Source organism: Mastigoproctus giganteus, chromosome 5 (genome assembly GCF_048544385.1).
Source record: "Mastigoproctus giganteus isolate SK-2022 chromosome 5, ASM4854438v1, whole genome shotgun sequence".
Lineage (NCBI taxonomy): Eukaryota > Metazoa > Arthropoda > Arachnida > Uropygi > Thelyphonidae > Mastigoproctus > Mastigoproctus giganteus.
Window position 1 is genome coordinate 199,705,598 of NC_143579.1, and position 18,930 is coordinate 199,724,527.

An 18,930-nucleotide genomic window follows, 5' to 3' on the forward strand; every position below is an offset into this window, starting at 1 on the left:
CAAGGTTTAGATAAAGGACGAGATTTTAAAGTGGAGTGTGGAATAAAGGATTCCATTCCTACAAGAATAATTTCAGAGAAAACGTTGACATCAGAAGTTTTGAAACAGTAGTCTGACCAAGGAAAAGAAATCTCTCAGGTCATCCCATTTTGCATTCTTGTAATGCCAAACAATACGAGGTTAGGAAAAGCCATGAGATAAAGGCACCATTGGAGAAGATACGATTATGAAGTTGTGATCTGAGGTACCTAAAGGACTACTCACTTCGACCATGTACTTAGAAGTGTTGTTTGTGAGTAACAGATCAAGCGTGTTGGCTGTATGGTTAGGATTGTCCGGTATTCTTGTAGGTAAATGTACAATCTGTGCAAGGTCATTAGAAATTCAAAAGCCTCAGCATCTCGACCAGCTGGAGTTGTGAACATTAAAATCACCACACTGTTAGGAAAGTTGGACTGGAGAAAGTCAAGTTGACAAGAGAGGAAGTAAAAGAGCTCCAAGTGATTATTGGAGTTGGGTGAACGGTAGAGACAGCAGATGAATTTGATACAATGAGGTAGAGAGATTTTAAGCCAGAGAAGATCGAAGAGAGGAGATTCCAAATTACCAAGTCTCTGACAAGGAATATCGGAACAGACAGCGAATAATTTGTGCAACCGAGATGAGCAGTATTTGAATCAACCAATAACTGAGATTCTGTCAGAAAAAGTACATGGGGTTTGGCAGACTGGAAGTGGAAATGGATATTGTTGAGTCTAGAACTGAGACCACATATATTTTTGAAATGAACTTGGAAGTGCTTGGGAGGTTTAGATCTATTTGCAGATAAGCTTACTCTATTAGTTTGACAATTCATGGTGTAATCAATAGTAAGAAAAAGTGGGGGTGGGGGGGGGACATGCTGTATGAATTAACGAAATTTTTGGATATAGCGTAGACATGGTAAGAACATACCCAGATCCTTGACATAACGTGGCCTCGACAATGCCCCCTTCGTACACACTACTCGGACTTCCTCTAGTCACTTCCAGATTAGAGGTAGCTAGATTATACACTAGCTGATCCGGAAGCCTCCTAAAGAGTTACCAATAGGTTTGGTCCGGTGTACTAACTAGCAGCCAGCCTGCGAACACCATTTTAGAGCTGTACCCTCGAAATGTAAAAAAATGGGCCAGAAACCATTCGGAAACTAAACCAGAGGAGAAAAATGTAGCACATGCTCCTTTGGTAAATAATGTCAAAAATCTATTTACTTCCATTATACATCAAGCTAGGTTTGATAAAAATATTTGTGAAAGTGATGGACAAAAAAGAGAAGGATTTTCCTGTTTGAGGGAAAAGTTTCCTTGAATTAGTGAGGCCAAGGTAAAAGAGGGAATAAAAGAGGGAATTTTTGTGAGTGCTCAAATCAAACTGCTATTCCAAGGTGAGGAATTCACTAAAAAATTAAATGCTACAGAAATAGTAGCCTGGAAGGCATTTGAAAACATCTGCTGGAACTTTTCAGGCATGAGAAATTGCAAAATTACAGTAAAATTGTGGATGAGCTAATTTAGTGTACAAGACAGCTGGGATGCAACATGTTCAAGTTTCATTTCCTATGTTCCCAATCACACTTTTTTCCCTGAAAAGTTGGTAGCGGTCTCCAATGAACATGGAGAAAAGTTTCACCAAGATATTTCCCAAATGGAAAAAATATACCAGAGAAAATGGAGTCCAAATATGTTGGCAGACTACTGTTGGAATCTCATATGGGAGACACCAGCAGATGGTCATAAAAGCCAAAAAACGATAAAATAAGTGCTTTGTTATCAGATAGAGTTTTGTAAATAGAATAAGGTTAACAGACCCATTGTTCAATATTTAGTACTGTATGTAACATTTTCTTAAAATATATGAAATCTTTTTTACTAGAACCTTTGTTTTTGACTTTAATTCTACCAACATATTGCTGTAACAACCACCAATCCTAAAATTGGTGGTTGTTACAGCAATATGGTTGCCATATCTAAATTCAACAATGTCAAATCTATAGGAATCACCCTGAATTTTAACAGTGATTGGAAAACAAATGGTTTTTTTTTTTTTTTACTGACCAGTGTTACATTGCATTTCTGACCTCTTGAAAGTGAAATATCACATCTACAAATGCAAATGTGTTACTCTTTTCAGGTTTTTACAATATGGAAAGTCTTATGTACATGGCTTCGGAAATTTTACATCATATTTCTTTAGCATCTTACTTGAATGACATTGTTAATCAGCATTGCACCACAAAGTCTGATGAAATATCACACATTACAATGAATAATGCTATTAGGTGTTTCTATTATGCAATGCAGGTAGGAAATTTGTTAATGAAAATAAGCAAAAATTTGCAAAAAAAAAAAAAAAAAAAACCAAAGTTTTATTTATTATTATTACTTTTTTTTGTGAAAAGAAAAATACCAGGAAAAGTTAAGGTTTTACAAAAAAGACAGACACTTGCTCACTGACTATACTATGGCTGCAAGATGGAGAAGCATCAAACAGAGAAAAAAAACAAATTCTTTGCCAGAAATCCAAAGAGTTGGCAGCTACAAACAGGACAGTGCAATGCACCGTATGCTTGTGTGTTGTGTTGTGTGTGTGTGTGTGTGTGTGCGCGCGTGTGTGGTATTGGCATGATGCTCCCCTACTGGTAAAATCTTATCCTGTCCTCATCATCCTGGGTATAACCAACATGTACAAGCACACTGTGGGTGACCACCCAGGTGTGAACCAATGTAAGCAGGGGTCAAGGTGTGGTGACCACACCATACAGAGGAATGTCACCCCTCTGTTACCAGGCAATACTAGGTGGTAGATGACTCTCATCAACCGGTGCAATACTGCCACTTTGCTTATTGGAGGCTTGAAGTGGTGGAACCCACATTTAGTCTCCAGAGCTAAGTTTCGGTCACTCCTTCCCTATCTCTTCCATCATGCAGAATGACAGATGACATTTCAGGTTATGATGAACATCATGGCGCCAACCTTCCTTACATTTCAAGGGTACAGCACTAAAACGATGTTCGCAGCCCGGCCACTAGTTAGTTTGTTTGTTTATTAATTGATTTTTAGGAGCATTAGCAACCGCTAGTTAGTACACCGGACCGAACCTATTGATAACTCTTTAGGAGGCTTCCAAATCAGCTAGTGTATAATCTTGCTACCACTACTCTGCCAGATAGCGCCTGGAAGGAGTCCAAGTGGTGTGTATGCAGGGGGCATTGTCGAGGCCACATTATGTGAAGGATCTGGGTATATTCTTACCATGTGTACACCATATCCAAAAATTTCGTTACTTCATACAGCATGTCCCACCCCTCACTTTTTCTTACTATTGAATACATCATGAATTGTCAAACTAATAGAGTTAGCTTATCTGCAAAAAGATCTAAACCTATCAAACACTTACTAGTTAATTTCACAAATATATGTAGTCTCAATTCTAATCTCAACAAAGTCCATTTCCACTTGCAGTCTGCCAAACGCCATGTACTTTTTCTGACAGAATCACAGTTATCGGTTGATTCAACTGCTGCTCTTCTCAGTTGCCCAAATTATTCGCTGTATGATTCCTTTCGCCTCAAAGGAGTACTTGTGCATATGTCCATTCTGATATTCATTGTCAGAGCCTGGGTAATTTGGAATCTCCTCTTTTCGACCTTCTCTGGCTTAAAATCTCTCTACCTCATTGTGTCAAATTCATCTGTTATCTCTACTGTTCTCCCAACTCCACTAATCACTTGGAGCTCTTTGACTTCCTCTCTTTGCAATTTGACTTTCTCCAGTCCAACCTTCCTAACAGTGAGATAATTTTCCTTGGTGATATGTTCACAACTCCAGCTGGTACCCGTTTTCTAGTCACACCGACCCAGCTGGTGCTGAGTCGCTGAGGCTTTTGCAATTACTAATGACCTTGCAAAGATTGTTCATTTACCTACAAGAATACCGGACAATCCTAACCATCCAGCCAACACGCTTGATCGTTTTCTCACAAACAACCCTTCCAGGTACACATTCGAAGTGAGTGGTCTTTTAGGCACCCCAGATCACAAATTGGTGATTGTCTCTTCTCCAATGGAGCCATTATCTCATGGCTATTCCCGACCTCGTATTGTTTGGCATTACAAGAATACAAAATGGGATGACCTGCGAGATTTCTTTTCTTCTTTTCCTTGGTTGGATTACTGTTTCAAAACTTCTGATATCATTGTTTGCCCAGATCATTTCAGTGAAATTATTCTTATAGGAATGGAATCCTTTATTCCACACTCACACTTTAAAATCTCATCCTTTATCTAACCTTGGTTTTCCAATAAATGTGCTAACGCTGTTCAAGAGAAGAATGCTGCATATCATAATTGCCTTGTTTATATTATTTAGTTTCATTTTCTGCCTACAACAAAGCTCGCAACAATTGTAAAGCAGTTATTAATCAGTCCAAACTAGGTTTTGAACAGGTTAAGAGTAGAAACTTCCTTCTTGCCCTAATTGTAGCTAAGCATTCTGGTCTCTTGCCAAAGCTATTAGCCGCAACTTTTTTGCCTATCTCATCTCATCTCATATCTCCCACCTCTGTCAAAACCAAATGGTTCTACTGTCATTTCAGCCAAGGATAAAGTTGACCTGCCAGCATCCCATTTTTCTTCCAACTCATGTATTAACGATCTCGGTAAAATACCTCTCACCATTCCAAACACGCTCCATTCAATGCCTCCTGTGATCTTCCATCAAAAGGATGTCAGAAGGATTTTGACGAATCTTGATGCTAAGAAAGCTCCGGTCTTCGATGGTATTTCTCCACTTGTTCTCAAAACCTGTGCTTCTGAACTTACTCCTGTTCTTTGCTGCCCTTTTTCACTTTCTCATTCCAAAGGTGTTTTTCCTTCTGCTTGGAAATTTGCACATATCCCAGTTCCTAAAAAGGGTGACAAATCCCTCCCATCCAATTATCGCCCCATTGCAATTACTTTTACTCTTTCTAAAATAATGGAGAAATCGATTAACCGCCAACTCTTAAACTACCTAGAAACCTTCCGTCTGATCAACGATCGCCAGTAGGGATTTTATCAGTGTTGATCCACTGGTGATATTCTGGCTTATGTTACCCATTTATGGACAAATTCAATGGAAAAGTTTCGTGAAACACAAGCAGTTGCTCTTGACATCTCAAAGGCTTTTGGTTGTGTTTGACATAAAGGTCTTCTAAACAAGCTTCCATCTTATGGTTTGCCAACTGTTTTTTGTAATTGGTTATCCAGTTTTCTCTCTGATCGCTCACTGAGGGCGATGGTAGATGGCTCTGCTTCTAACTTCTCCACTAATGCTGGTGTCCCCCAGTGTTCAGTTCTTTCCTCTTGTATATTAATGACTTTCTTCCATTGACTGGAAATCCTATCCATAGTTTTGCCGATGATAGCACATTGCATTCCACTTTCCATTTTCAATAACCTTGCCCTGCTCAATCAGCTTCAACTTCTCGAATATCCACTACCAATTCCTTATATACCAATCTCCAGGTAATTCTGCAGTGGGACAAAGACAACTTATTTTATTTAAATCCTTCTAAAACTCAGTCTTCTCTTATATCTTGAAAAAAGGATTCTTCTCTTCCTATGCTTATCTTTGGCAACACTCTGATTTCTAATCTTTCTTGGCACAAGAACATTACAAATATTGCTTCCTCTGCATCTAAAAAATTTGGTTTTCTCTTTCGCTCTCAGTGTTACTTTTCTTCCAAACAGCTGTTCACTCTGTATAAATTGCAAATCTGCCCTACAATGGAATATTGTTCCCATATCTGGGGCAATGCCCCCCAAAACCTCTCTCAGGCTTCTAGATTCCATTCAGAAGAGGGTAGTTAGGTTAATTAATGAATTCTCTCTAACAGAGTCAATCCACTCACTGTCTCACTGTTCCTGCTGCATGCCTTTTCTACACATACTTCCATGGGCACTGTTCTTCTGAATTGGCTTCGATAATTCCCGCTCGCTCTCTCTTTCAAAACAGTCCGATCACGTGCTGCCACCAGCCTACATCCATTTACCGTCCAACTTCAAACTCACAGAACCAACTTTTCATCTTCCTCGTTTATTCATTCAACTGCCATTTTCTGGAACAACCTTCCTTCTTATGTATTTCCTGAAAATTACAGTCTACAGAGGTTCAAGTCTAATGTCAACAAATATCTTCTTTCGTCTTCAACCTCCAACCCAAGCACGGTACTAAGTACTATAAGTTCTAATACCTCTCGTGTTTGGGGTTTTCATTAAAAAAAAAAAATCATGCTCTAACGTTCATGCAGTTATGGATGCCAAAGGTGACAGCCAAATTTACATATTAGGAGGGCAGTCATAATTCACTAGCCATTCAATGTATTCAATACATTAAAAAACAAATTTAAAACTATTGTATTTTTGTGAAACTACAATCAAATGAAGTTTATTATAAATTTAAAAAATGCCAACCTTTCAACATTCATATATGTTTTATCTACATCTAAACATCTGTAAAATTTATATTTAGCAAATGTTTAGATTTAGATGTAACTTTTTATTTGTAAATATATAAGCAGTAAGTAATGCATTAAACTTACTGATAAAAAAGTCTGTCCATTTCCAAGTTACTAATCTGTAGATAGCTGAAAAATATTCAATATACTTGATATAAACATGCTGCTAACACAAACAACATCAAAATTAAACTTATGATGCAAAGAAATAACCAGACTACTATGAAAATTTGGTAATTAAGCACATAATCAGCTTGACATATTACTATTCCTACACACTTATCATAAGTGTGTAGGAATAGTAATATATATATATATATATATAACCAAACTGGCTTAATTCAGAAACTTTGAAAGCCTAACTATAGCAGATAGGAATAATTATACCACAAGTACATATTACAAAAAAAAAAAAAATGAAACATTCCTATGTGCAATAATTTTTTTGTCAAAAAAAAACTTAACTATTAGCAAAAAGACCCTTGTGTGTCAGGAATAAGCATACTAAAACAAATCTTGTCACTACCAATGAAATGTAAAAGCATAAAAAAATACAGTAATAAATATATACCAATAAATTCTAAAAATAATAAAGTGCTAAAAGCAATAAAAACAAAGACAACATATACATTAAAAAGCTTTTAGCATTAGTAGAGGCATATGATGCAAGAAAGCACGCTTATGCGGCATGAGCCTAAAAAAAAAAACAAAAAAACACACTACTCTCATTTCACCCCTCCATTCGTTCGAAATACCTGTCCAGCTCAGCCTTAAATTTATTTAGGCTATCAAACTCCACAACAAGGGATTGAAGTCTGTTCCAACAACCAACCAACCAACAACCCAATGGCTAAAGGCAAATTTCTGCAAATCTATCCTACATCTGTCTTTCCTCAATTTGAATTTATGCCCTCTCAGGTGATTATTCTGAGCAAGAGGAAGAATCCCATCAGCATTGAGCATGCTGAAACCATTCAAGGCTTTATACACCTCAATCAGATCAACTCGCAGGTGCCTAGTCTTCAGACACTGTAATTTGCAAAACTTAATTAAGCCTTTCTTCGTTAAGAGCAACCCTTTGTTCCATATACTAATCTTGTTGCCCTTCTCTGTACTCGTTCCAGCAGCTCTACATCCTTCTTGAAATGAGGCCTCGAGACCTGTATACAGTACTCAAGATGTGGTCTGACCATTGCCTTATACAAGGGAACAATCACCTCCTTATCCCTCCTAGAAAAATTACTGTATATGATTGACAAGACACTATGAGCTACTCTTGCAGACAGTCTGCACTGCTCAGAAAACTTCATATCTGTCTGCACAATTAAATCCACATCCTTTTCGTTCTCTACCACTGTCACTGTAGTACCACAGAGTTGATACGTCACTCTGGGGTTGCTGCTTCCCATATGTAGTATTTTATATTTGTTAATGTTAAACTTCATTTGCCACCTCTCAGCCCATCTGCTCAACTTTTCTAGATCCTGTTGCAGCAGCGTACTTCCATTAGTGTCCTTAACAACCCTGCCAACCTTAGTATCATCTGCAAACTTGAACATTAAGCTTGATATACCATCATCAATATCATTTATAAATACAGAAAACAACAATGGTCCCAATACTGAACCCTGGGCGACTCCACTAATAACATTAGTCCACGATGAGCAGTGTCCATTGATTACCACTGTCTTCTCCCACTCAACCATCCCTTTATCCATAGCAGCAATTTGCCTCCAATGCCACACTGCTTGTGCAGCAGTCTTGCATGTGCAACAGTATCAAAAGCCTTTCTAAGATCCAAATATATGATATCAAAGTTATTCCCTGCATCCAGTTCCTTTGTGACCACATCACAGTATCCAATCAAACTGGTCAGACAAGACTTCCGCTTAACAAACCCATGCTGTTTCCCAACTATAACTGAAGTCTCATCTAGATGATCCTGCAGTGCTTCTTTAACCAGGGCTGCCATTAATTTTCCAGGAACAGAAGTTAAACTAACAGGTCTATAATTACTTGTTTTGCCCTTTGATCCTTCTTTAGGAATTGGGGTCACATTCGCACATCCCCAGTCCATGGGTACCTCCCCGAGTCCAAAGAAGCTCTCATAATTATGGCTAAGGGTTTGCTTACTTCCTTTGCTGCCTCCTTTAATATAACTGGATAGATCCCATCCACCCTGGGTGCCTTTTTTATGTTTATCTTCAACAATTTCTCCTCCACTTTCCTCTCAGTTATTACAAAATCATCTGGCTCACTACCAGAGTTTAACTCACCTCAGGCATTACCCTCCCTGAATAACTTCTCATGGGTGAATGTAGATGCAAAATACTCATTTAGGTTGTTAGCCACCTGAGCAGGATCATCAACAGTTGAACCATCAATATCCAGTGGATCAATCTGATTCATCCCTTTCCTTCTAGAGTTTACATAGGTAAATAACTCTTAAAAACAACATTTTGGAATTCAAAAGTACATCACCAAGGGTGTCAAGAATAAATACTCAAGATTTCTAAGCGATACAAGCTAAAGATTATAATGATTTATGCACCTACATCGAGCCATGATGATGAAGAGGTTGAAGAAATGTACACCGAAATTGAGTCTTCTAGATGAGCAGAAAACCCACTACACTATTATTATGGGGGACTTCAATGCTAAGGTTGGAAAAAGGCAAAACAGCGCAGAAAGAGGAACTATAGGAAATTTTGGAATTGGTGAAAGAAATAAAAGATGTGAAAGATGTGATACCAGCAGTGGGGAAGATGGATTGCAAAGTAGCAACACATACAACATACCCCATATTCTTCCTAATGAGGAAGAACATGCATTGAAGAAAATGAAGAATCGGAAAGCCCCGGGGGAAGATGAAGTTACTGTAGAGTTGTTAAAATTGGGAGGAAGAGACATAACACAAAAACTGGCAAGGCTCTTCACAAAGTGCATTAGAAAAAGGTATGACACCTAAGCAGTGGAATAATGCAATCATAGTTTTGCTGCATAAGAAAGGAGATAAATCAGAAATTGGAAATTATAGACCAATTAGCTTGTTATCCCACATCTACAAGTTGTTCACAAGGGTCATTACTAACAGATTAGAAAGAATACTTGATGTGAATCAACCGAAAGAGCAAGCTGGCTTTAGGACAGGATTCTCAACTATGGATCACCTTCACGTAATATCACAGCTACTGGAGAAAGCAAATGAATATAAAACATCATTATGCCTGGCATTTGTGGATTATGAAAAGGCATTTGACTCCATACAGCATAAGGCAATGTTTCGGGAACTGGAAAGACAAGGCATAGATACCCCATGTATTATGATTTTCAAGAAAATATATGAGAGTGCTACCTCCTTTATTAGGCTAGACAAAGACAGTAGGAAATTTAAAATCGAGAAAGGAGTTCGACAAGGAGACACAATATCTCAGAAGCTGTTTACTGCTGCTCTTGAAGAAGCTTTCAGAAGATTAGATTGGTCGCAGAAAGGAGTCAATGTGAACGGAGAGTACCTAAACCATTTACGATTTGCAGATGACATTGTGGTCATAAGCCACGATCCCAAAGAATTAGAGGAAAATCTTAATCAGTTATGCACAGTTAGTAAGGATTTTGGACTAAAGATGAATATGGCTAAAACAAAAGTAATGATGAACAAGTATGCCACGGAAAGGGAAATAATGATTGAAGGAGCAGTAATTGAAAAGGTGGAGTCATATACTTATCTGGGACAAGTTATTACCTGAAATAATGATAAATGGCTGGAAGTCAAGAGAAGAATAAATTTTGGATGGATAGCATTCAGGAAATATAGTCACATACTGATGAGCAATATCCCAGTTTGTCTGAAACGTAAAATAATGAATCAATGTATACTCCCCACCATGATTTATGGAAGTGAAACTTGGGCACTCACCAAAAGAATGGAAGAGAAGCTGAGAACTACACAGCGAAGAATGGAACGAATTATATTGGGAATCAGACTGTTAGATAAGAAGAGAAACACATGGATTAGGCAGCAAACTCAAGTAAAGGACATTCTTATCAAAACTAAAGAACTAAAATGGTCTTGGGCAGGACACATAGCTCAAAGACATGATGACAGATGGACTAAGAAAATAACAGAATGGTACCCAAGAGGAGAAATGGTACCCTAGAAGAAAACCTGGAAGACAAAGGCGGAGATGGATAGATGAAATTCATGAGTTTTTGGGTAGTAAATGGATGGCCAGTGCTCAAAACAGAAGGAACTGGAAAGTTGCTGGAGAGGCCTTCATCCTGCAGTGGATTGAAAATGGCTGATGATGATGAAATAACTCTATTCTTTTTCTTTGCATCCTTTGCCAAGGATTTCTCATAATCTGCCTTTGCCTGCCTAATCTCCTTTGTGACTTGGTTACAGACCAGCTTATATCTATCATAGGCTTCCATGTCACCCATTAATTTATATGTATCCCATGCATTTTTCTTCTCCGCCATACGTCTCATTAGTTCATCTGATATCCATTTAGGCCTAAACTTTAAACAATATTTCTTAGTTGGTATGAAAAGCCTAGTAGCTTCCAAGATAAATTCTTTGAATGCTTCCCATTTTGAATTTGCTGTTGGTAACATCATCAGTTGGTCCCACCATATAGAATTTAAATACTGTCTCAGACCACCGTAGTCACCTTTACGAAAGCAAAAACCCTTCCCTTTACCCCCGATGGTAGTTACCTCTTTGAGTAAATCACACTTCAGCACACTGTGATCACTGCCACCTAGTGGTTCCTTTATCTGCAGATTCTTAATGCATGAAGAATTACTACTGATAATCAGATCAAGTGTATTACTCCTTCTAGTTGCCTCCCGAACATGCTGATGTAGAAAACAGTCATCCAATAAATCAGCAAAAGCCTTGCTAGTGTGTGAATGACCAACCCACAAGTTCCAGTCAATATCTGGGAAGTTAAAATCCCCCATTATAAAACATTCTGATTTACTAGCCCACTATTTCTCTGTACAATTATTCACTGTACTCATTTGAGTCACTAGGCCTATAACAAACTCCTACTCTTATTTTGGCTTTCACAGTGCTTACGTTACACCAAACTGACTCGACACTGCACTGTCCAGCGATGTCGTCTAGCTTCACTTCGTTGGATTTTGTGTTTATTAACTAATAGTATAACTCCTCTTCCCTTCTTATCTTGTCTATCCTTCCTGTACACATTGTACTCCCTAAATTCCAGTTCTGCATTCCTTATATCTGTGTGACACCACATCACTGATATCCCAACAATATCTGCCTTTGATGTCCTGAGCAATACCTCAAATTCATCAAAGAGTTGATACGTTACTCTGGGGTTACTGTTTCCCATATGTAGTACTTTACATTTGTCAATGTTAAATTTTCCACTTTTCGGTCCAATCTGCTCAACCTTTTCAGTTCCTGTTGAAGCAGCATACTGTGGGTAGTGTCCCTAACAAACCTGCCAACCTTTGTATTGTCTGTAAACTTGGACATTAAGTTTGATATACCATCATCAATATCATTTATAAATACAGAAAATAACAATGGACCTAACACCGAACCACCAAACCACTAATAACATTAGTCCACAATGCACAGTGTTCATTGATTACCACTCTATCTTTCCCCCCGAACCATCCGTTTATCCACAGCAGCATTTTGCCTCCAATGCCACACTGCCCCAATGTGTGCAGCAGTCTTCCATGTGCAACAGTATCAAAAGCCTTTCTAAGGTTCAAATATATATTATCAAAGTTATTCCATGCATCCAGTTCTTTTGTGACTGCATCATAGTATCCAATCAAATTGGTCAGGCAAGACTTTCCCTTATCAAAACCATACTGTGTCCGAGCTATAACTGAAGTCTTGTCTAGATGATCCTGCAGTGCTTCTTTAACCGTGCCTCCATTAATTTTCCTGGAACAGAAGTTAAACTAACAGGTCTATAATTACTTGTGTTGCCCTTTGGTCCTCCTTTGTGAATTGAGGTCACATTTAGTACTTCCATGGGTACCTCCTCTGAGTCCAAAGAAGCTCTCATAATTATGGCTAAGGGTTTGCTTACTTCCTTTGCTGCCTCCTTTAGTATAACTGGATAGATCCCATCCACCCCGGGTGCCTTTTTTATGTTTATCCTCAACAATTTTTCCTCCACTTTCCTCTCAGTTTGAAGCGATATGCCACTTTATGAACTTAGAAGACAAGTAGAATGACATACATCATTATGTTCCATGGAAGTGCAACATATACACATATTCTACAAAAAAACTAATGTAGACTGTGAATGGTGGGAAAGTGGGGGGGAGACAAAACATCAACCTTTAGACTGCAGAAGTAGGCTCACATACATTTGCCACATTATAAGTTCGCCATCTTTCATCATGTTGTAAAATAACCACTCCATAACAGGGAGTATGCAGGTTCCTCAACTGTGATTAATACCGAAACCTTCCACAAATCATGTGGGTGATCCAAAATTTCAACAGTGTTACATTGATTACAATTCACATGCTGCTCACACTAATAATGCTTAGAAAAAAACAGAATGGATGAAGTTGGCCTGGCGAATAGCTTCATCATGTTCCGAAATGCAATCGCAAAGCCTCCACCAAATAACACACTCCAAGTCCTGGCATGTGACTGGTAAACAGAATCGACACGTTGCAACACAGTAATGAGAGATTTAAATCTGGAACCTACCAACCGCAATTTCCCTCCAGGGAGCTGCACATAACCAATATGGTAGAATTGTAACACCCTAGCAAGATGTGCAGATATGCCCAGATAGTGAGGAATTTAAGTAGTGGCAATAAACTCACTACTGCAAACAAAATTATTACAAGTAATTGAAATATATCTAAAACATGGATGGGGAGTGGGAGGATATCTGCACCTAGACAAATCTGCCCTAATGTTAGAGATCTCATCATTGCTGTCATCATCTTAATCACAGTGGGACCATGCTTGACAGCAAAAAAAAAAAACCTTCCCATTTCACCCATCCATTCGCTCCAAAAGTTTGACTGCTTCTTCCTTGAATTTATTTAAGCAATTTGACATCTATTTGACAACTGGCTTTCCTCAATTTCAGTTTATGCCCCCTCAGGTTTGTAATCTGAAAACTGGAAAAATCTCATCAGCATTGAGCCAGCTCAATCCATTCAAGGTCTTACACACCTCAATCCGATCACCTCGCAGGTGCCTAGTCTCCAGACAATGCAATTTGCAAAACTTAAGCCTTTCTTCATAAGAGCACCCCTTTGTTCTCCTCATCAGCTTTGTTAGCATTAGCATTAGTTGAAGCATATGATGCAAGAAAGTAAGCTTATACATCATCAGCCAAAAAAAATTTCTCATTTCGCCCATCTGGTCACTCTAAATGTGTGTCTAGTTCAGCCTTAAATTTATTTAAGCTATCAACTTCCACAACAACTGATGGAAGTCTGTTCCAGCAATCAACTACCTGCTGGCTAATGGCAAACTTCTATTCCACAACTATCTTTCCTCAATTTGAATCTATGCCCCCTCAGGTTCTTAATCTGAGCAAGTGGACCCATCAACATTGAGCCTGCTCAAACCATTCAAGGCCTTATACACCTCAATGAGATCACCTTGCAGGTGCCTAGTCTAGAGATGCTGCAACTTGCAGAACTTAAGCCTTTCTTCCTCTCACCAATCTTGTTGCCCTTCTCTTTTTCTCGTTCTAGCAACTTTACATCCTTCCTAAAATGAGGCTTCCAGACCTGTATGCAGTACTCAAGGTGTAGCCTGACCATTGCCTTATTCAAGGGGATAATCATCTCCTTATCCCTGCCAGCAAAATTCCTGCATATCATTGACAAGACCCCATGAGCTACTCTTGCAGCCTGTCTGCACTACTCAGAAAACCTCACACGATACTGTAGCACAATTACCCCCAGGTCTCTTTCACTACCCTGAGTGCAACACCACACAGCTGGTACATTTCTTTGGGGTTACTTCTACCCATATGCAGTACTTTGCATTTGTCAATGTTAAACTTCCCAAAATTTTCTAGATCCTGTTGCAGTAGCACACTGCCATCACTGTTATTAACAACCCTGCCAACCTTTGTATCATCTGCAAACTTCGACATTAAGCCTGATATACCTTCATCAATAACATTGATAAATATACAAAACAACAATGGGCCCAACACCGAACCATGAGGGACTCCACTAAGAACATCAGTCCACAAAACATTAGTTCACTTGTGCTGTGCTATGTAGATGTCCTGGGGCATGTGACCCAGGCTGGTTGTCTATACACTGAGGTTATCAAATGGGAACCCACACACTGAACTAAGACATCTAGAAACTGAAGAGCGTGATCTATCTCCAACTCCATAGTAAAAGAGGTATAAGGGGAGAAGAAATTGAGATACTGGAGGAGTAGCACCTCTGACTCATGGGGAATGACAGGAAACACATCATATATCTTCACTAGAATATGTAATCAGCTATGTAATCAGCGGTCTTAGGCAAATTCAAAAATATGCCTTCCTCTGAGGCCTCCATGGTAACGTTAGCTATGGGAGCACTGACTGGAGCAACCATAGCCAGATATCATTCACAGAGAGAGAGAGAGAGAGAGAGAGAGTTGCTAGCTGTATTAAAATCCTTAACGAGCCTCAGGAAATGAATGATACTATGGACAATGTCTGTTTTACCAATAAGTGGCAAGAGCAAACCAGCAATATTTATGGAAAGCTCATATGTCAGGGTGCCACAACATGCAACAATTGAACATAAAGGGAACGTAAAGCTGGTAACCCCATTGCATGAACCTTCCAGTGAACAGATTTACTAATTTTTTATCAGTAAATCACGCATAAACTAATTCATTTACCTTTGGTTCTAATTTCTTAAGAATTTTAATGGGAGAATCCTTAATATGTTTATAGACCTATTGGTCCTGCAACAAAGTCATTTGATTATAGTTTGATTTTTTCATCACAGTACACTGACCTTGTCCACCGGTAAGGCAACAATATCCTAGTCTCTACACAATTTTTGTTGAACATGCTCAAGTTGAGGGCCATTGAACGATATGTTGTAATATAGTTGCCACCTTAAAACATATCTCTGTAGTGACTTCTACAGGAATGCGGGAAAGTGAGGCTTCACTCTCATGGCCAACTATGTAATCAGCGGTCGATAGGTGGTATAGAACCAGGGTATGTCTGCCAGGAGCAAAGGTTGATGACATTGTAGAGCAGATATCATCTTTTAAAGGCAAAAGGTAATATCATTGTACACGTTGGCACTAATGACATTAAGGGTAGGAGATCTGCGGAATTACTAAGCAAGTACAGGTCAATGATGAAAAAAAAAGTCGCGAGTTAGGGCTAAATTTGAAAGCGTCTTCAATCCTGCCCAGACACGATAGGAGGGAGTATATGATGAGAGCCTTGTCAATCAATTCGGCCAGGGAGAGATTGTGCAGGACTCATGGGGTAGAATTATTCTCAGCATGGTCTGTGCTTGTTAACAGGAGAGATTGCTTCTGCAGAGTTGGGATACGCTTAAATAGAAGGGGTGCAAGAATATTTGCTGATGCTTTCGAGGCAATGTTAGGTGGGTCGGAAAACCGCTAGCTTGGGAGGATTCACAGACTAATGGAATAACAGTAGCCACAGGCAGAGGTGGAAATGATTCTTGCACTGCGTCTATTGGAATGAGCAGAAGCCCGGAAAGCCAGTTGCTAGGGATTTCACAAACTGCTGGAGGACATGAAACAAGTTAATACATGGGCTGTAATAGAGTAATGAAGAGTAAGAACAGGTGCATGTATACTTGCATGTACAACAATGCTAGGAGTATAGTAAATAAATTTGAATTTGAAGTGCTGATTAGCACATCCAAGGCGGATATTATTGGGATATCAGAGATGTGGTGCCACTCAGATATAAGGGATGCACAATTGTAATTTGGGGAATACAATGTGTACAGAAAGGATAGACAGGATAGGAAGGGAGGAGTTATGCTGTAAGTTGAGAAATACATAAAATCTAAGAAAGTGCATCCAGTTGACATAGATGGACAGTGCAACGCTGAGTCAGTCTGGTGTGACATAAGCACTAGGAAAGTAAAAATGACGGTAGGAGTTTGTTATAGGCCTAATGACTCTGATGAGTGCAATGAACAATTATACAAAGAAATATGGCTAGTAAAGTGGGCTAGCAAATCAGAGTGTCTTATAATGGGGGATTTTAACTTCCCAGATATTGACTGGAACTTGTGAGTTGGTCACTTGAATACTAGCAAGGCGGCTTTTGTGAATTTATTGGATAATTTTTTTCTACAGCAGCATGTTAGAGAGGCAACAAGAGGGAGTAACACTCTTGATCTGATTATCAGCAGTGATTATTCATGGATTAAGAATTTACAGATAAAGGAACCACTAGGTAGCAGTGATCACAGTGTACTGATGTGGGATTTACTTAAAGATAGTGTTTTTTTTTTTTTGTTAGTTGTTGGCGCATCAGCTTGTGGCCATAATGCACCTCCCAAAGTTTTTGATTTACTCTGATCTAAACCTGAGGAGGTATTCGAACCCGCGACCTTGGGTTGCCAGGCAGGCACTTTACCCACCCGGCTGGCACTTAAAGATGTCACTACCATCAGTGGTAAAGGGAAGGGTTTTGCTTTCATAAAGGTGACTACATCGGTCTCAGAGATTTTTTAGGTTCTATACATTAGGACCAACTGATGATGTTACCAATAGCAAATCTAAATGGGAAGCATTCAACTAAGCAATTTTGGAAGCTACTAGGCTTTTTGTTCCAACTAAGAAATACTGCTCTAGGTTTAGGCGAAATGGTTGAAATGGATGTCAGATGAACTAATGAGACTCGTGGCAGAGAAGAAAAATGCATGCATAGGATGCATATAAATTGTCAAGCGACACAGAAGCCAATGGTAGATACAAGCTAGTCTGTAATCAAGTCACAAAGGAGGTTAAGCAAGCGAAAGCAGATTACGAGAAATCTTTGGCAAAAGATGCAAAGAAAAACAGCAGACTTCTTAACTTATATAAACTCAAAGGAAGGGGATGAATCACATTGGTCCACTTGAAATCAGTGGTTTGACTGTAGACGTTCATTCTCAGATAGCTGCTGAACCAAATGAGTATTTTGTATCTACATTCACACACGAGTAGTTATTCAAGGAAGAGAGGGTCAGATGTTTGTCAAACTCTAACAGGGAGTTACATGATTTCGTAATAATTGAGAGCGAAGTGGAGGAGAAATTGTTGAAGTCAAACATAAGAAAGGCACCTGGAGCAGATGAGATCTATCCAGTTATATTAAAGGAGGTGGCAAAGGAAGTAAGCAAACCCTTAGCCATAATTATGAGAGAGCATTCTTGGACTCGGTTGAAGTCCCCACGGATTGGAGATGTGCAAATGTATCGCCAATTCACAAAGGGGGATCAAAGGATAACATGAGTAATTACAGCCCTGTTAGTTTGACTTCTGTTCCAGGGAAAATAATGGAATCACTGGTTAAAGAAGCATTGCAGGATCATCTAGACAAGACAGCAGTAATAATTCAGGCACAGCGTGGGTTTGTCAAGGGAAAATCTTGTCTGACAAATTTTATTGGATACTATGATGTGATCACAAAGGAACTGGATGAAAAAACAATTTTGATATCATATACAGTGAAACTTCTCCTAATGGACACCTCTCTCTAACGGACATCTCTCTACAACGGACATTTTCAAATTCCCCAACTCTCCTCTATTGGTTTTAACATGTTTTCAGCTTCTGTCTAGTGGACATTCTCTGTAACGGATGCGGACAGGCAATCTGCACTGTTTCGTTTAGATTAGCACTTAATTTGATCTCCCCACAACAGACAGCGGGTGAGCTCACGGCCATTTTTCTAGGAACTTTTCTTCCACGTATTGCCTCAATCGTGTGTTTATTTTCTATTTCCGAGTCTCTGAATTTTATCAAAGTTTATCGCGGTTCTAAACTCTTTTTCAAGAATTTTAAGGCACGTGTAAAACTTCTGATGAATTCGGTGTGTGCAGGGAGGGGGGGGGAGAATTTGGTCGGCCTTTCGTCTTTTGAGTTTCAGTTTTGTTCAGTGTCGTGTGAAGTGCACAATGTCTTCTCGTAAACATTTAACTTTAAAAGATAAATTCGAACTCATTAATGCGTATGATGGGCAAAAAAATAGTGTTCGCAATTTCGCTGCAAAATTCAAAATTGGGAAGACGCAGGTAAGCGACATCCTAAAGGGAAAAAAATGAACTGCTCAAACAATTTTGGCAACACGTAAATGATCAGGTTCAAAAATCATTCCCGAAAACTGTTGGACTTCAAATTGACAAATGTTACATATGAGTGG

The 18,930-nt window shown here is 39.0% G+C and overlaps 1 protein-coding gene across 1 annotated transcript in view; it reads right to left on the reverse strand.

Annotated features, from left to right (window-relative positions):
• LOC150085996 (two pore channel protein 1-like) overlaps nt 1–18,930 on the reverse strand; it is a 312,161-nt gene that overhangs the window by 140,848 nt on the left and 152,383 nt on the right. Inside the window, exon 13 of the mRNA XM_090374763.1 lies at nt 6,623–6,667. Coding sequence (XP_090230889.1) covers nt 6,623–6,667 — 45 coding nt within the window. The remainder of the gene's footprint in view (nt 1–6,622; nt 6,668–18,930) is intronic.